We start from the raw sequence: 18743 nt of genomic DNA, 5'->3' as shown, positions 1-18743 counted from the left end.
CACTAAACTTTTTAACTATGTGTAACTTGTTACTTACCTCTTTTTTCCTCAAACACTGCCCCAACGTTTGCTGTACTCCTTTCGGGGGCTCAACAGCTACACAGTCGCACACTGAACTCTGAACTACGCTTTTTTGTCTCGGAACAGCTGCACCTTAATCTGCACTCACTTTGGTCAGGGAGGAAGGAAGGAAGGCCGCGGGGCACTAACTTCACAAACACTCCAAAAAACATAAATTTATCACCAAATTCCTTGCAATCTGTGTGTACGAATGTAACAATTTTGTATCGCTACAGACAACATACAGAAAAAAGCAAAACACTACTTTTCAAAACTCTACACGACGCACCACCACAATGCACTATCAATCAAACACGGAGAAACACTTCCGGCGGCAAACACAATCAGCATCACTGCAAAACAGAGGCACAACGTGGGAAGAGATTAAGGGCAAGAAAACGATTGTATGGGAGCAAGAAACAAAAAATAAGCAAGAGACACGGGAAGCAAAGCAGGCATTTGTTTATCACTCGCCACACACTGCTGGACCATACGGCGTGTATGGAAGAAGAACGCACCAGCACACACACATACACCCAAACAGCCAGAAGTATGTGCGCATAGTTACCCATACACAGACACACATTCACACACGGGCATCAGAACGCAGGATAGAAGAGTGTGTTTAGGGCGTTGTTTTGATTTGTTCCATTGCTTTTACACTTTTTAGAGGGGGAAAATTTGCAAACGTTACCGCAAATTTTCATTTAAAATGGATTAAAATTTACTTTCTTCTTCGCTTTCAGCACTGTTCACGGGTGCACCAAAGTGAGAGAAACTTGAGCGTCGTTGACACGGATGCAATAAATAGTGCCACGCAGCAACCAGTGTGCGGGAACGGGATAGCGTGAGCAATACACGGAAGAAAAAGAAAATCGTACAACGAAAAAGAACACAAGAGTTGATTTGTTTTTTTTTTTCGATTTGACCTCGCACGATGACGAATTTCCAAGGCATTCACTTCCGAACTGTTGGCACAAGGTTTGCACGGAATGCAACAACACCCAACAACACAACAGAACACCATTTACTTCTCGGCTTTAGGATTCGCGCACACACTGACACTCGCACTGTTTTGTACAAGTAATTGGAACACACACTCATGCGTTGATTTCCGTTCTTATTACGATATTTCTACCACAAATCATTATTTCGTTTTTTGAGTATTTCTTCCGAAAAAATCAACTGCAAATCCACAATAAGGCTAAGCTCCGTTCGATGGCACCGAAGCTGCAATTGGACACACACACGCACACTTGTTTACACACTCGACCCGTCGCATGCTTCTGACGCATTGCTCCTTTGATGGTGTGGCTGGGGATGTGTGTATTGTTGGCTGCCAGCAATATAGAAAGCAGCCGACATCACACGTACAGCTCCACACACACACACATACCAATCATACTCACTACAGCACGCACCACACACAAGCATAAAAACCATTTCTAGATGCTTCAGCAATCGCGCTCCCAAGCGTGTGTGTATAGACGCAACACTCGGTGCAGCAGTGGTAGTGAACGCTACGCGCGTAGCGCTGGCCGAACGGGATTTAAATGCACCTACACCTACAGTCCTAATGTCGATTCGAAGGTGTGGGGACTGATGGGCAAAACACAAACCTAAATTCAACGGACACTGCCTCCGCACCAGCAGGGAAAGTTGATCGTACACTGAGGAATGCAATCGATTATGCGTAATGTTACAGGGACTGTTTTAAACACAAAAACACTCGGAAAATCGCGGACGCGACAGACGCACATCCGTACGCTTTGACTTTTGGTGAGTGACAAAAAAATGGCTGCCACAACAAACACTCACAGCAAATCTGGTCCCTTCGCGCGAAAGCGAGACACACTATCCGGGGCGCTGGAAAGAGATGCCGCTAGAGCTGCGTTTACCGCAAATCGCCGAACAATGCCCGAAATGCCCACTGTGCGAGTAGAGTTTTGGCCACAGCGTTCCCAACTAACAAAATGGAACAGCGTTCATCTGGCATGGGTTTTAATTAGGAATGAAATAGCAATGGTGAACTGAAACGCCGTTCGATTTGCGTATTGTACTGCTTAAGTCAACAGCAAATTATAAAGCAAAAAGCTCTTTTGATTACAGAGTTGACTTGCAAGATGTGCTATACGAAGTGAAATATTTTGACCAATTCAAACCACATGATGCTCTAGTGTGATTCAACATGTATATCCTTCTCCTTTTTTTACTCATGAGTAAGTGAAAAAGAGCGAAATGAGAGAGGCAGCATAGGAAATGGTGCAACAGTACCACAGTATATCTATTGAACAGTTCAAAACTGAGCTTCTAAACAATCTTTTACAAGGAGCTAAGGTTAAATACATCTATTATTCTTCTACATAGATCAAATATTCATACACGAGGGTAGTATTTCAAATGGTTCCAATTTCCAAGTTTAAGATCAAACACGTGCCTTTAACGTTTGTATACGGCCGCAAATCAATTAAAAATGTGTAAAATGAACTCCAAACAAATTTAAAAAACCATTACCAATTTGTTCAGAAAACGTCTCCAGTTTTGCCCGCACCACTTTGAAAGATCCTCATAAATCAGAGACCTATTAACGGAACGATCAAAAGCCGCCCTCGCAGAGAGTCATTATTTATTAACAATTATCTGTTTGTAGACTGATTTAAACAAATTGAACCCGTCTTCTCGTACGTTTTCAGCGTTTTCATTGTTACATTAGAACCATCAATTGTTAGTTCTGAGCCGAACAAAATGCCCACAGGGAAACAGCTGTTACGAGCAGCCATCCATTTTCATCCAGAAATCGAATCAATTTGATCATTCGTCGTATGGTCCAAATAAGGGACAATAAGGGTACATTCAATTGGTGGTAATGATTGAATTAGTCACTTCAGTTCCGTACGCCGTCGCCGTTCCCCTGATAAGTCCGTCGGCCCGACGACACACGCGGAACACACCATTCTGGTGGTTCTGGCATTTTCCCGCCGTAACATTAGGACCAACATCATCCCCCTTTGCATTCTTTCCATCATTTTCTAACACCCGTATGCTTCCGTAATAGAATTCCGCTGAAAACTGATCTCCCTCCGCTCAACTTAGAATCCCGATTGTTCCGTCCCGCTAATGGATGAATTTTCTTATTAGCACCCCATTCGTTTCCGAGGGCAGTAAAGTCGCCCGCGGTCGGGTGTGTGTGTCATGCTGGGCGCGTGGCGGTTGTACTGTCTCGACACCTCTCAGGCTGCGTTTCCGACAAAACTAAACACAAAACGGTGTGTAAAAGGAAACGGCGAATAGAACGAACGAGGGCGAATAAAAAGTGCCTCGACCGATACATCATTCCATTTCCTGCGTAAAAAACGGGCAAAACCCTAGCCCAACCCCAGACACGCCAGACGTAGCGACCAGTAGTTTTTGATGATGATGATGATGATGATTATGATGCGATTTGGCCTGACTCAAGGCTAACACGCAATACACGGGGTTCCGCGTCGCATCAGGACTAACGGCGTAATGGTCGATGGACGACGCTTGCCCTTGATCCTATTGCCAGGACCTCACCTTTACTTTGGTTCCCCAATTCTATCCCGATCGTCTGATATCGCCACATCGGTAGTCCAATGGTAGTCAAAATCTAGGCCAACCCCCTGGACCCGCCTTAGTAGCAGAACAGCGTAGAAAAAGAGCTGTTTTTGAGTAATTAATGTAACAGTCTAGAAGGAAAACGGGGAATCGATGCTTACTCCTGTCCGGTTTAGCAAAACGAGACCAGGAATGTGTAATTCACGTAAAAAGAATGCAGTACGTTGTTTTGTTCGCAGCAGATAATTAAGACATCGATATAAACTTCCGCTTTTTTGTATCTTCGTTTGAATGGACGGCGGAAGCAGTTCCCTTTTTTTATCACTCAATGTCGCAGAAAGTGAGTAAAAGCCGTATTGTTCCCTAATTTCCAATATTGAAGGACAGTGGGTTACGAGGGTTACAAGCAAAAGTAGTAAAAAAATGGAACGATAACCTACGATAACGATTATCTCTACCCTGTCTCGCCCGGAAGCGTCCTTTCCTGCGTTACACGGCACTACAACACATTCTTCCGGTCCTCAGCTGGGAAACCACGGTCGTGTCCCTTTTTTTGTGTAACACTCATTCGGTTAATGTTTTCCCTATGTCCCGCGCGCTGGTTTTTGGGGGTCGTTTGGGTCAGGTATATTGTTCTTTATGACCCTGCTTTATGTTCTCTCCTGTACCTGTACGGAATGATTTATAATGCGCTTAGGGATAATTAGAAAAAAGAACCAATTCGTTTATCCCTCACAAGCCCCCTTTTCCAGTTGGATTCTAGCTGGTTTGTTTGGACTTCGACTTGAAATATTCAACCCATTTTCAAGTGTTCGAAGCTTCACCTCCTCGTCGTTGATTTCTTTCACTCGATTCATCCAAGTATCCTGCGCCTTGTAATGTACTCTTCTTTATTGTTAATCCTTCCAACAACCGTTCCACCGTCTTCTTCAACGGAACATTGGCCTACTTTCCCTTCTTCTGACGCTTCGCTAACGCACGCTTCTTGCGCTGGATGTTCTTCAGCCGGGCCGCCTTTTCGCGTGCCATCTTCGTCTCCTTCTCCATGCGCTTCTTCACTATCTGCTCGGGCGTCTTCAGGTCCAGATCGCGCAGCTTGCGCAGATCGGCCTTCGCATTGTGCCGGCCCCAGTGCGTGGTCGGGTAGTGGCGCTGTACGATCGGTGCACTCGGTGCCGCCCCATCTCCATCCTCCTCGTCCGACTGTTGCGCCTGTTCCGCGAGCAGCTTCTCGTCCAGCTTCGTACGCTCCTTCCACTTGTCGTACCGGCCCGTCTTGTACGAGGCCGCAATCCACACCCCGTGCTCGGTGCGTATCTTGCCCGCCTTCGGGTTTTCCACGTTCACCATCTTCTTCTTCTTCCTGTCCCACTTCTGCAGCTGCCGGTGCATCCGCTGTCCCTCGGCCGTATCGCCCACCACACTCAGCTCGGCCGAATTGGCCTGACGCGTGAAATTATCGATCGCGTACCCATCTTCATCGATCGCATCCTTCGCTTGGTACGCGATAAAGTGCTCCTCGTCACGGACCGGACCCTTGCGACGTTTCCCGCCAGCACCGTTTTGCTCCTCCTCATCCTCCACCACCGCCGTTGCTTTGCTCTTCTGCTTCTCCTGCTCTTCCTGCTCTAGCTCGGCCAGCTTACGCTTATGCTTCTCGATCTTTGCCTCATCCGCCTCACGCTTCTGCGTCATCGCAACCAGCTCACGGGCGTGCGCTTTCGGGTTGAGCTCGAAAATGGTCGCATTCGGGCGATAGTTTTTCATACGCGCCAGGAAATCGTTCCTAAACGCGTCCGCATCAACCGTGGGCTTGCTGTTGGAGCTTTCCGCCTTTTCCTTCTCTTGCTGCTCCTTCTTTTCCTCTTCCTTTTTATCCTTCTTCTTCAACGAAATGGGTTTTCCCTTTTTCCATCTCTTCCCTCTGGCTCCTGCCTCGGGCTCGGCCTTCTCCTGCTGGAAGTCTTCCAGCACTCCCATCTCGTCGATTTTAAACTGTTTCGCTCGCTTGTTCGAGGCGGCCGATGCGGCCGGTCGCGTTACGATGTACTGCTTGTACGCATTGTTACTCACCCGATACGCCGTCGCCAGATCGACGTGCCGTACGTACTCCTGCACCAGCAGGTGCTCCGTTTCCTGCATGTCCGGTGGTACGATACCCATCGTCTTCCGATCGGCCACATCGAGCGGTCGGTTCAGAAACATGTGCAGATCAATCAGATGGGCCACGTCGTCGTTGGAGAAGATGGTATACGCCATTCCGCTGCGCCCAGCACGCGCGCAACGTCCGACACGATGGATGAACAGTTTCGGTTTGCCCGGGAAGTGGAGATTTATAACAAAGTCCAGCGTGGGAATGTCGAGACCGCGGGCCGCAATGTCCGTCACGACCAGCACGTTCACCTTGCGGTGGGTAAACTTGGCCGTATTAATCTTACGCGCCGATGCATCCAGACCGGAGTAAACGTGACTGTTCGGGACACCTGCTTTGGTCAGCATCTGCAAATGGACAGCGGTCATTGAGGAGCAAAGGACAGTGAAAACAGTTTTCACCACTTACCAACGATATCAGCTCCACGTGATGCTGCGTTCCGGCGAAAATGACCGTTTGCGCTGTGCTTGGGATAACTTCGCGCAACAGCACCAACAGCGTGGCGTACCGTTCTGCCGGTCGGCAATAGATGTACTTCAGGTCGAGCGTATCCGGTATTTTCGATTCCACGTCCAATCGTATCAGCACCGGCTGGCACAGTCCCGCCGTAGCAAAGTCCACCATCAGCTTCGGCAGCGTCGCACTGAACAGTACCATCTGGCGCGATTCCGGCAGTCGCTTGATTGTTTCCGTCAACTGCTCGCCAAAGCCCATCTCGAACAGCCGATCTGCTTCGTCGAACACACAGTACTGGACCGAGTTAAGCTTCAGGTCCATCTCCACGCACAGATGCAAAAATCGACCGGGCGTAGCGACAATCACATCCGGCAGCGTGTGTACGGCTGCGAACTGCGAGTCCATCGAGTCGCCACCGAGCACCAGAATCGCCTTCAGATCCATGAACCGGCCCAGCTGCTTGATGAACTTGTACGTCTGTATGGCCAGCTCACGGGTGGGCGAGAGGATCAGCGCTCGAGCACCGCCGCCCGCCTTTGCCTCCCGTTGCTTCAGCCTCTCGAACATCGGAATCAGAAAGCAACCCGTCTTGCCGGAACCGGTCTTTGCCATCGCCACCACATCGCGCCCATCCAAGATGATGGGAATGGTTTTGCGCTGGATCGGGGTCGGGATCTTGTACCCCATCTTCAGGATACCCTTCAGTACCGGCGCACTCAGACCCATCGCCTGAAATCCACCCGACTTTTTCTTGCCCTTCTTGCCACCGAATCCGTTCCCCTCATCGTCGTAATCTACTTCGGCTTTGTGCAGCGAAAAGCCGGGCACCTCGTCCAGTGCCAACGCACTCATTTTGAACCACAAATTCACCTACAAAACTGGGAAACGATTTTTGTCCGGCCACACAGAAACACGAGGTTTTGTTGTGCGGTGGTGTTTACGTCTGCACGCGTTTTTTTCTGTCCGCTGTCAAAGTGACAGCGTGTGTTTTGTACTAAAAATCCATTTCGTTGACAGCTCCCAGCCAGCAGAAGACTCGTGCCTTCTCGCTCTCACGCGAGCTACGCCGATATGTTGGTCAAAGCGAGAAAGCATGTTAGCTCCAGCTGGCGGTGCTTCGATCGACGCTCTTTTACCGCTGTAAACAATTGTCCCGAAATCTTCTACCGGTAAAATATAAACAAACGAATTTTGCTTCATTTTCACCCCAATAGTAGAATATTTCATAGATTACAGTATTTATGAGTGCAATGGACAATAGCAGTGATATTACGGACAAACCCGCCGAAGTCATGGAACATAAGGAATCTCCCAACGCAGAAGAGAACCACCCCGAAGGCGCACAAGCAAAACAACCAGAAAGTAGCTCAGAAGGTGCAGCCACTTCCGAGCAAACAAATACTCCTCAAGAGGAAACCAAACAACCTGCCAGCAATGAGCCCGAAGAGGAGGATGAAGCGAAGCTGCAGGAAAAACTGCAAACCCTCAAAGGCGATCGGATCGGTGAGACGATGTACTCGGAACGGTTCGTCCTGTCGACCATCCTGAAGCTCTCGAAGCAGGGCAACCGTCTGCTGGAAGAGGACGAAGAGTTCGAACAGGATCTGTGCAATCTGTGGGACATGACGATCGAACCGGACGTGGTACGTTTCCTACTGGAGCAGGATGTGATCGAACTGTTTCTTGCGCTTGCCGCCGAATCGGAGGACTTCCGGTTGATCGAGATCCTGTTTGGCATCATCGGCAACATGTGCTGCGTGGAGGAGATGCACGAACTGTTCTATCGCCAGTCCGCCCTGCTAGTGACTTTCTGTGACTTTCTCTCCATATCCGATGCGCCCGTGCTGGTTCAGCTGATGCGCACCCTAACGACCCTCTTCGACCGGTCGGACGATGAACGGTTCCACTGGTTCGGTGTGATGAAAAGGGTCGACAATCTGACGGAAAAGCTCGCCCTCATCCTGGCCACCAGCACGAACCGAGCGCTGCTGGAGCATACGGCCGAGACGGTGAACGCAATGATAAACCGTTTCACCGAGGCGGAAGTAGATTACGCGCAACTGAACGAGTTTTATCGTTTGTTTGCAAAGAGCTGCCTGCTGGAGGGACTGTTCGAAGCGTTCAAACAGTTGTACCCCTTGACTGGACGCGAAACCGAGGGCACCTCGGGAGGGTTTGATGAGGAAACATTAACGCTGAAGGATATTAAAACGATGCGTCGCTTTCTCGAGATTCACGAGCACTTTATCGTGAATGCGAACGAACTGTACGAAGCGTACGTTAGCGAGGTGGACCAGTGCGTGCATCGGGTGCTGTGCTCGTTCGTGAAGGAAAGCGTACTGTTTCCGGTTACGAAGAATCACATCTGCATCTTTGTATCGATCAGCAATATTTACAGCGGCATTATGTACCACTTCCGGGCGGAATCGTTCATTTACATGGTGAAAATCTATGACCAACTAGCGGAGGCACTGAAAAATCCACCACCACAGGAAGAGCCTTCGAGTGCGGCGGAGAACAACGGTACGGCGATGGACGAGGAAGACGCCGCAGACGATGGCGGAGAGTTTGATGTGGAAACGGCCTGTGCGGAGGTACGGGAAGCAATCTTTTTCCTCGTCGGTCCAATCGACGAGCAAATCATACGGGCGGCCATACAGATGGGACAGCTGAAGGAGTCCACCTTTGAGCAGATGTGCCGGGAGTTGCGAGAAACGATGGATGGGGAGCCGTTGCTGTACCAAACCTGTGCCAAGCTGATGAATGCGGTCCGATCGACGGGCGCGGAGGAAAGCGACATTCCAATGCAGCAATCCAACAATGAGGAACAGTAGAGAGTACATTTAAGCAACTAACATCAATACACATGTTTAAGCCGCATTTCGAATGATTATAAAAAAACGATAATGTAATGACTGCCATTTGGAAAAACATCTCAAAAAGTTGATCTCTTCTCCCCTTAACAAACGTCCGAATCTTTGAAACATTTTAGCAGCAAATCCCACGACGATGCGGGCACCGGTTCACCTTCAGCTTTACCCTTGCGCAACTCCATCAGCACACGGTAGGACTCCAACAGCACGGCACTCTTTTCCGGCAGTATGCGACTTATCACACGCACCCAGTTCCCCCGTACGGCATCGTACAGCGGTAATAGCACCGTTGCCATCGATACCACATCTTCCCTCGTCGCCAGGCGCAATAGATGCGCCAGCGAAAGGCACAACTGTTCCTGCAGCGAGTCCCTTCGCTTGTACTCGTTGTAATCTACCAAATTGTCCGACTGCTCCAGTGCCTGCAGCAGAGCCGCCCAGGTCTGGTGGAAAAACGCACCATAGTGCGCTCGCCTGCCAATGACCGAAAGTGCTTGGGCAGCATTGATGCGTACCTTAAAGTTGGGCGAACTGACGACCGTTTCACAGAGCGCAGGGAACACTCGGCGCTCCCAGCTTCCGCCGCCTGCACCGGGCAGGAAGAAGGTTTCATTTTTCATCATATTCCCCAGCGCGTAACAGGCGTTCCATTTCACCTTCACGTTGACCGTGCTGGAAACGGTTACGTTCTGTATCAATCGTTCGATCGCCTCCTGATACAGACTGGTCCATGCCGGTTGTTCAAGCTGCGCGGGGCGCAACAAGTGCAGCACATTGCCGATCGTGCGTACAGCGTTGCTGCGAACCTTATCGTTATCCTTTGCGGATTCCAGTGCCACCTCTAACGTTCGTCGCATCATGTCGTCACTGATCATGACGGAACTATCCTCCAGCGCGGTTGATTCGTGCTGAAGATGATGCTGCTGATTCAGTATCAACGCATCGGTAGCGTTACCAAGCGACCAGCTTGTTTTGATGCGGGCCGTTAGGTTCGGGTCGCGCATTATCCTCAAGATCGATTCGATTGTGTTTTCCACATAGCACACATCGTCCCGCAGGGAGGGAAACAGAATGTAAACCGAGAGGGTGCGTGCTGCCGCCGACGATACGGCACTATCATCGTCAAAAGTGCACCCAGTTAGTAGCGAAATCAGGGCGAGTTGTCGATCTCTCTGCAAAGAAGATTATATCATAGAGTAAGTTTAAAACGGTGTGCATTATGTTTAGAAGCTTATCCTGTGGGTCTATCTTACCGGGAACTTTTCGTACACATGGACACCGATGTTTCCAAGTGCGTCACAGCACACGGAGCGTAGCGTGGCTATAAGATACACATCCTGTATCTGCTCCGTCACAGTAGACATGATGGTGGTCCAGAATTGAAGTGCCACATCCAACAGTTCCGGGTCGCTTTTATCTGTTAAAGAAATTTGAATAGATTCACTTGAACGGAGAGACACTCTTTTAAAATCTCACCTTCTAACAGAAGTGCCGTGTGTAAGGCATGTCCCAGCAGGTCCAGCAAACGACCAGCATACAGCTTAATTTCGGACAATGGATCACCGAACGCGTTCACCAACGCCTGCGCTACCATTGGAAGATGGTCAGCAAGCAGTGAGAAATGGCTGCTCATAGCACACAGCACCTGAAGGCATTCCATGCGAACGGGCATCACTGAGCAGGCGACGCCATTTACTCCCAAATTTTCCAACGTAACCTGTAGCAACCAGGACATGCTGCTTCCTCCTCCGTCAGTGTTTTCGTTCGGCGTATCATCTTGTTTCGCTTCCGAGGGTTCCTCTTCCTCTGGCTCAGAATCCTGTGCTTCCTCTTCCTCGTGCTCCTCTTGATTTACCTCAAGATCAAATCTGGGAAATGACGAAACAATAAAAAATCCAACATCTTCACCGACAACAAACACCACTTACGCCTTTGCAACCGGTTTACTGCGTGCCACGTTGCCGGTCGGTGCCTTTGCCAGCCTCTTGATTCCCACCAACCCGGCAATCTCTTCCGTCATGTCCGCCACGGAAATCAGAAAACCCATCACCATCAGGGCGGCCACTTTTATCGTTGGATCGCGGTGCCGCACCAATGGGCGCACTATCTTCACGAACCGGCTCGCAATTCCGACCCGCAAACGATGAAACGGAGTCGCCTGGATGAACACCGTAAGACCCTTCAGCAGCTGCGTCAGCACGGTGAGATCACTCTCGAGCGTGAGGGCTTGCGTCAGCATGGCGTACATTTCAATCACCATATTGCCGAGCGTAACGGAAAACGGTGTAAACGATACGAGCGGTTTCTTGCTACTTTCGGCCTGTATAAGGAACGGTTTTGATTTGTAGAGCAGAAACGAGGTTGCTTGGATGGCCGCTATGCGACACTTGGGCGATGGGTCCCGCAGCACACAGTTCAGCAGCGACACTGTGGCGGGTGTGCGAGTTTCATCGGGGAACAGTGCATGCCAGTAGCCGAACATGATGCGCTTCTCGACGTGCTGGGCTAGCGTTCCGATCAGCACCAGTGCGGCCTGCCGCAGCTTTGCGGAACGGTGTCGCTCAATCTGTGCCCGGGAAGAGGTCGCTTCGGTTTCGGAGTAATCCGAATCGCTCGTTTGATAGCATCCGGCTAACGGTGGTTGACACTTGGATGACCCTGTAAGAGAAATGTTTTCCCTTTAAATACTGTACCACAACCAAACCAAGACAACTCTACTAACATTCCAACACGATGCTTGCTTCCGAGTACGGTTGCCGGTTGATATCACCATCGGACGGTTGTTTCTCTCGATTTCCTGTCCCACTGTTTCTTGCCCCACCGCCACGTTTGTTCTTGGGATGAGTTCGCGTTTTACGCGTCTTGGCCGTCTTCCCTCCCTTGCTAATCGGTATGTGTTGCGGTTCGGGGATGCCTTGTTGCGATACCGGCACCCGTTGGGGTAGTAATTTCCCCACGTCCGGTATACCGTACATCATGAACGCCTTGGACACTCCAATCAGTCGTCCAAGCTGCGCATTGGTCCACTCACCACCCGACTCATCGAGCGTAACTACAATCCTGAGACAGTTCACTGCCGCCGTTGCCAGACTGTAGTAGGCGAGTTCGGTGAAGGACTCCGTCCGTACTTTGAATATTAAATCCAACACCGCATTTCCTACGACCGGAAGGTATGGTTCGAGCACTTCAGCACCGAGCGGTTCGGAGCAGATCAGGATCGACTCCAGACAAAGCAAAGCTGCCAGGTAAAGCTCACTCGTGCTACATTGATCGACGAGGGTGGAAGAGACCGTCTTCGGTTCTACTCGCCGATAGTCCGGATCAGCGAGCACGTTGACTAGAATTCCGTTGTTTGATATGAAAAAGTCAAGAAGCTAAAATCAAACAATAACACCAATTACTAATGGTTCGTCATCCTGGATTCACAAAAAGCCTTCCTTACCTTGGAAATATCGCTGCATCGGCGGAAAAGCAACTGCATCGTACCAAGCGCCTCACAGGCCACCTGATAGAACCGTCGCTCGAGACACTTGCGCAACCACACAATCAACCCCAGGGCTGCCGGTTCCGGTAGAACGATTTTCTGCCGACCAACGAGTGATTTGATGAGAAAGCATGCCTTCACCACCAGCGTATCTTCGTGCGGGGGAATGTTGACGAACGATTCCATCAGCCGGACGGGAGAGCGCACATCGCCGATCCTTGCCGCACGATAGTTGAGCCCGTTCAGCTCGTTCAGAAGTGTGTTGATCTCATTTCGATAGTCTGCAATCTGGCTGCCACCGTTCAGAAAGAGGAACTTGGTCGAAAGCTGAACAAATGCCTGTTCCAGCTCCATATGGTGAAAGTACGTGCGTTTCGTTCTACGAGCTGATTTGTTTTGATGTACGTACACATACGCGTACACTTTCGCTGGCAACGATGATTCACATTAACCCTTGGATGTTGATCGTTGGCTACTGTAGAAGGAACAGCTGGCAGACGTTTTTAGTACAACTTCGTGGACGTGTTCGCCTTTCATCTTGTGTTGTTTGTTTTCCTGTCATTTTCCCTTTGAATTTCTGTTTCTCTCTTTCTTTCTATCCCCCAAATCGTAAAACCCAAAATACATCAAATTCTTCCACTACCATAACTAACTGCAACTGTATTTACTGACTAATTACTTCTTCTTCGACGCTCCACCCATCTCGTCTAGCTGCTGCTTCAGCTCCTTCAGGTCCCTGTCTGGCACGTAGCGAGCTTCCTCCTGCTCCCAGGTGTGCTCGGTTACCTTCAACGTAACGCCTTCCGGAAGAGCCGCCTGCAGTGTACGCAGCAACAGCGGATACAGCGGTGCCTGTACCTTTTCCACCTGCACCGTACGCTCGTAAACGGTTAGCTTATACTCGCTATCGATCACGCTCGAGTTTGGTTTAAACTTTTGCACGTTTAGCTTCTGTGGCGGTTGTGCGTATCCGTCCGCTATCTCCAGATCCATCGAGTCTGCCACATTGTGGATGAATCTTTGGTAGCTTTCCAGCAGCGGATAGTCGTAGCCCTTGATGGTAACGTTGAGCGTTTCGTACAGCGGATATTTCGGTTTCAGCAGCTGAAAAGAGAGATAGGAGAAGGCAAAACGGTTTGTTTAAATGTTGTACTAAAACCATCCCATTTTAGAACACCGCGCTTTTCATCTGCCATTCAGCTGTCATTCTGGCGGGCGTCGCTTGAACATCAATAAAAATAACGGTCGAAACAGAGCCAGCTCCCTTTACCTGCATCTTCATCCGCGGGCCGTGTTTTAGAGCAATATTTTACACATTCCGAAGCAAACAACAACAAAATGCCACGGCCGAAAAGTGCACCGAGATCACTATCGGAAAGAAAGGAGCGGAAAAGCAAAGCCCGAACATTGCGTAGCCAGGCCCAATCGGATCTGTTTTCTTCCAGCGAGGAGGAAGAAGATGCTTCCCAACGTAACCGACGCGGTGCAAGTAGCGCAAGTTCACAATCTTCGGGCACACAAAACCGGTCACGCTCGGTCGAGACACCACGTCCAACATCTACACAATCACAATCACAAAGAAGCCAACAGACCGATGAGCCCAGAGCATCACGCAGCGCCGCCCGCCAGCATACACCTTCTTCCACAAGCGATGAAGAGGAGGAAGACGAGGAGGAGCACGATCCATCTCAGCGTAATCGACGAAGTCGCAGCAGCACACGCACACCGTCCGAACCCGTTGCTTCCACCTCACAGCGTCGGTCAGTGTCTGCCGGTCCGCCGGAAGGTGGTTCAACATCACAAAATGTACGACCGAACCGAAAGCCCAGAATAGCACCACTATTGAAGGAAATGCTCAGACTACAGCTATCCTGGCACCATCTCATCCCGAAGGCGAGCTTCGGCCGATTGGTGCGGGAACTGTTTGACCACCGGTATCGCATCACACCGCAGGCACTGGAGGCATTGCATGAAGCGACGGAAGTGTTTCTCGTGCAGCTGTTTGAGGATGCGTACAAGTGCTGCCTGCACCGTGCCAGAGTGACGCTCGCCCCAAAGGACATTGAGCTGGTAATTATACTACGACGAGGGATCAAATAATTACCTCTAGGTAGTCCGGCTCGTACATGCGATTCGTGCAGGTAAAGGCAGAATGACTGAAGGAACGAGCGCCAGTTCCGGAAAATGCCCGTGCATGGTTGAGAACAGCGGTCTGGAAGGAAGCGGTAGAGCGGTTGAGTTGAAAGCAATAGAACTCAGACACACGATTTTGTATTTTACTATTCTTACCAGCCTGCGAGCCATCATGACCTGTGAATATCAAAACTTTTTTTGTTACTTTACTTATAATAAAAAGTTCTAATTCTCTGCCACGACGGGAACAAACGAGCTGGCCTCCTGGTGGTTTTGTTATTATGTTAACTCTCCTCTATCTGTCAAAAAGCGCGTGTGAGGTTATGTAATGTACCAAAAACACAAACACAATTGAACATGACGCAAGGGGGAATGGGATCGTTCAGCTAAGTGTGAATAAAAGTGGCCGTTAAAATGCAATCCGCAGTCCAAAGTGCATGCTTTCGGCAGTTACCGGGCTGCGCCCAAACCTGCACCCGATGGTACGCCACCAGCAACAGACGCAGTGTGCTACGCCAGGACGTGTCCCGTCTGCCGGTGCATCGTTTCCCGGTAGCGAAACCGAACGACACCCGCGTGTATGTGTGGGGTTTGGCCGCAACGGGAGCGCTCGGTATGCAAACGTCCCTGAAGAAGCAGGCACAAATTTTCACCGACTTTGTGCAGCATCCAAGCAGGCTAAGCTTTGCCGAAGGACGGCACACTGTGGCGGATGTGGCTGCCGGGTACGGATTCACCGTGTACGTGGTCGAAAAGTCGGACGGGCCGGAAGTGTGGGGCACGGGCATCAACACGGACGGGCAGTTGGGCGTACAGAAAGCACCGGGACCACACAAGAAACCGCTGGAACTGACCATCTACCCGGCCCCGATTGATCTTAGCTCAGCGAAAACGGAACAACGCAATCGGGTGGTCCAAGTAAGCGCTGGACGAGCTCACGTGCTGGCACTTACCGACGATGGATCCGTGCTAGCGTGGGGCAACAACGCATACGGGCAGTGTGGACGGAAGATCGTCGCAGATGAGGATTATTTTCGCAACCCAGTGGTGAACACCATCCAGCTGGAGGAACCGGTTCAAGCCATCGAATGTGGACAGGATCACAGCTTGATGTTGACGAAAGCGGGGCGTGTTTATTCCTGTGGCTGGAGCGATGATGGCCAGGCGGGACAGGGTCGGTACGGGTTGATTGATACGCCCGGTCCCGCGGAGGGCGATATGAAGGGTGAACGGATTTTAAAGGTTTCCAGCAGCTGTGATACGATATTGGCCATTAATGGTGTGTGTGTTACCGGGGGGTGAGACGATGAATTAGAGCGTTGGTTATTAATTATGTTCTCCACTCCCTACAGACAAAGGAGATCTATTTGGCTGGGGTAATTCGGAGTACGGTCAGCTGGGAGACGTTGCTCAAGACAATCCACAGATTAACATCCCACGGTACCTGCCCTTCGCGAAAGAGTGTGGCAAAATCGTAGACATAGCAGCTGCCGGTTCATACTGTCTTGCTTTAAATGGTAACAGTGGAGAGTACGGATTGAAAATACGACATTGTTTGCTTAAAAATTGTCTCCTTTTTTCCTTGCAGAACACGGCGACGTATTTTCCTGGGGCTACGGTATCCTTGGCTTCGGTCCGGAAGTGCAGCACCGGCCAACGCCTACCCGCATTCCGCCAGCACTGTTCGGGAGGAATGAATTCTCCCCTAACGCAAAGGTGATCTCGATCGCGTGTGGCATTACCCACTCGGCGGCCATCAATGATCAGCACGATCTGTACATGTGGGGCCACAACCGGTACGCCTGTCTGGGGTTGGGGCACAAAAACGATCAATTCTTCCCCCTAAAAGTGGCACTTAATGCACGCGTACAGAAGGTGACGTGCGGGGTCGATCATACAATTACGCTTTGCAAGGCGTTTGTGTAGGGTCGGAAATGTATTGACTAAGAGCTTTTCTGTAAATATGTGTAATAGGCTTTAGAAATTCAATAGAGTAACGTTCATTTAAACGACTTTAATCATCTTTATTAGCTTTTTCCATTCCTCAAATGCTTCCGACACGAACGGCTTTACTGCTTTCCGTACTTTTTACCGTGCGTAAGGCGCATCAGCAAATCCAGTGCCCATTTCGGGCGATCCTTCGGTACCATATGGCCAGCATTGCGTACCAGCACCTCTACCAGATTGCCCGCCTCCTTCGCGTACCCCGCAATCTCCCCGTCCACTCGCCAGATGTGCCGCGGGGCTTTCTTGTAATCTTCCATCCCGGGGAAGTTCAGCTTCGTGACGTAGTTCATCGTGAGCGGGTACGCCACAATGATGTCCAGCTGACCGTTGTAAATGACCACCCGGTACGAGTGCAGCAGCTCATTCAGATACGGCATAACCGACTGCATCACGTCCAGCTTCAGATGATCCTCGACCTTGTTCTCGCCCTCCAGATCGTGGAACGAGTTGTTGCCGACGTGAATGGCACGGCGCGTTTCCGCCAGCTGCAAAAACTTGCCCATATACTCATCCGACGGATCGGGGCTCGTCTGCAGGTAGTTGAAGTACGTCGTGAAGCCGGACGCATTCTTGAACAGCGAGCCGCTCGGGTACTGGTCGCCATTGATCAGCTCGTCGAACACGTCGAACGCACACTCAAAGTCCTTCTTGCTGATGCAGTCCCGGCCCTTCGCCTCGTACTGATGGAACTGGTCGCGCGTGTTGCCATCGATCAGCCCCAGCTGGTACAGGTAGTCGCCGTACACGAGCTGATGGAACGGATCGCACAGCCCATTGCCGATCGCAATGCCCTGCATGTTGAGCTTCACCTTCGCGTCGGCATTGTGCCGGTGGATGGTATGGGCCACGGCGGGCACATACTTGCCACCGTACGATTCACCCGTCACAAAGAACGGGTGCTGCTGCAGATCGGGAAACAGGGCAAAGAACTGCTGCAGTGCGTTGTGAAGGTTCGCACCGACCTGCGTCTCGTTCGTCGAGTAGCCCTCCTCCTTATCGGTAAAGCTGAACCCCGTCCCGACAGGGTTATCGATTTAGATGAGATGGTGGTTCAGGTGCCAGCTGTACTTGCGCGGCTGCAGCTTCAGGTCACTGCGCACCGAGAACGGTCCATTTTCCGTAAACAACCCGTACAGGGACGATGCTCCGGGACCACCCTGCAGCCACAGCACGACCGGTGCTTCGCGGTCCAGCTTGGCCGCAAAGTACCAGAAGAAGAGGTTCGAGTTGGTCGCCTCGTCCACCGTCAGGTATCCCGAGTAGCTCTCAACGTCCGCCGGAATGGCGGAATGGGTCACACGAGCCGCTTGCCGGCCTGCTTCGATCGATTTGTTGGCGATGAAGGGCGTCAGGAACAGAGGCTCGCCGACGTCTTCATGCGGTGCGTGTGGCATAGCCTTAAACCGGGGGTACGGGTTGAGGAACGATCGCTTGGCGTCGATCGCCGTAATGTCCCACAGCCCCAGCAGGAGCAGCGTACAGGGTACGAGCAACATGGCGTCGTGAGGATGGCCGCACACTTGCCCTTCTCTGTAATGGCCGATATGTGCGCTAATTGAATTAAACACAATTCAGCAGCAGCAGCAGCAAGCTGTGGTTGCTACGCTTGGGACGGCACAAAGAACACTGAACCACGAACAGGGAAACGACGATCCTCGTCGGGTCGCCTGCACGAACCGAATGGAAATGGAGCGAGAATCGAGATGCCGATGATGATGATGATAATGATGGAAGATTGTTTGATGCTTGGTTGCCATGTATGTGGTGTGTCATTGCTGAGAGAAAGAAGAAATTGATAATGTATGTTTGGGAGAACTCACAAAGAGAGAGGCTTGTAAAAAATACAAATTCAAGATAACGTTTTATGGAAATCGGAAATAGAATGTGCTAACACAAAGTGTACACAAACGGCATTTAAAAATAAACATCCTTAGATAATCGTAACTGGAAATCCACTTCTAAAAACCAAACAGCGCGCAAAATAGAATGGACCCGTTACCGT

At 50.5% G+C, this 18743-nt stretch overlaps 7 protein-coding genes across 7 annotated transcripts in view; 2 read left to right on the top strand and 5 right to left on the bottom strand.

Annotated features, from left to right (window-relative positions):
• The window catches only part of LOC120954043 (phosphatidylinositol 4-kinase beta), a 97189-nt gene extending 95328 nt beyond the window's left edge, over positions 1-1861 (bottom strand). The window contains exons 1-2 of the mRNA XM_040374602.2: positions 1680-1861; positions 38-413 (exon numbers count right to left, since the gene is read on the bottom strand). The gene's annotated coding sequence lies outside the window, so the exon portion shown is untranslated. The remainder of the gene's footprint in view (positions 1-37; positions 414-1679) is intronic.
• Positions 1862-4509: 2648 nt separating this feature from the next.
• LOC120950225 (ATP-dependent RNA helicase DDX54) lies at positions 4510-7179 on the bottom strand. Its single transcript, XM_040368089.2, has 2 exons — positions 6197-7179; positions 4510-6135 (listed from the first exon to the last, which is right to left on the bottom strand). Exons 1-2 carry the CDS (start codon positions 7094-7096, stop codon positions 4582-4584), a joined length of 2454 nt encoding a protein of 817 aa, XP_040224023.2. The 5' UTR covers positions 7097-7179; the 3' UTR covers positions 4510-4581.
• Positions 7180-7473: 294 nt separating this feature from the next.
• On the top strand, positions 7474-9177 carry LOC120949467 (uncharacterized). Its single transcript, XM_049606565.1, has one exon. It carries the CDS (start codon positions 7486-7488, stop codon positions 9076-9078), a length of 1593 nt encoding a protein of 530 aa, XP_049462522.1. The 5' UTR covers positions 7474-7485; the 3' UTR covers positions 9079-9177.
• Positions 9178-9196: 19 nt separating this feature from the next.
• On the bottom strand, positions 9197-13000 carry LOC120949466 (HEAT repeat-containing protein 6). Its single transcript, XM_040366782.2, has 6 exons — positions 12560-13000; positions 11840-12491; positions 11046-11775; positions 10594-10985; positions 10371-10534; positions 9197-10289 (listed from the first exon to the last, which is right to left on the bottom strand). The coding sequence occupies exons 1-6, from the start codon at positions 12953-12955 to the stop codon at positions 9204-9206; spliced, it is 3420 nt and encodes a 1139-aa protein (XP_040222716.2). The 5' UTR covers positions 12956-13000; the 3' UTR covers positions 9197-9203.
• A 232-nt stretch (positions 13001-13232) lies between these two features.
• Positions 13233-15012, bottom strand: LOC120949470 (39S ribosomal protein L48, mitochondrial). The gene is made up of 3 exons (XM_040366786.2): positions 14891-15012; positions 14706-14813; positions 13233-13705 (listed from the first exon to the last, which is right to left on the bottom strand). Exons 1-3 carry the CDS (start codon positions 14906-14908, stop codon positions 13277-13279), a joined length of 555 nt encoding a protein of 184 aa, XP_040222720.2. The 5' UTR covers positions 14909-15012; the 3' UTR covers positions 13233-13276.
• A 78-nt stretch (positions 15013-15090) lies between these two features.
• Positions 15091-16752, top strand: LOC120949468 (RCC1-like G exchanging factor-like protein). Its single transcript, XM_040366784.2, has 3 exons — positions 15091-16013; positions 16087-16251; positions 16323-16752. Exons 1-3 carry the CDS (start codon positions 15149-15151, stop codon positions 16658-16660), a joined length of 1368 nt encoding a protein of 455 aa, XP_040222718.2. The 5' UTR covers positions 15091-15148; the 3' UTR covers positions 16661-16752.
• On the bottom strand, positions 16729-18509 carry LOC120961482 (venom serine carboxypeptidase). Its single transcript, XM_040385203.2, is given in 1 exon segment — positions 16729-18509. A coding segment is annotated over 1 exon segment (1434 nt). The 5' UTR covers positions 18238-18509; the 3' UTR covers positions 16729-16803.
• Positions 18510-18743: the final 234 nt, after the last annotated feature.

This window comes from Anopheles coluzzii, chromosome 2, assembly GCF_943734685.1.
Source record: "Anopheles coluzzii chromosome 2, AcolN3, whole genome shotgun sequence".
In the NCBI taxonomy this organism is placed as follows: domain Eukaryota; kingdom Metazoa; phylum Arthropoda; class Insecta; order Diptera; family Culicidae; genus Anopheles; species Anopheles coluzzii.
The sequence above is the reverse complement of the archived record's forward strand: the minus strand, read 5'-3'. Positions and strand labels throughout refer to the sequence as shown.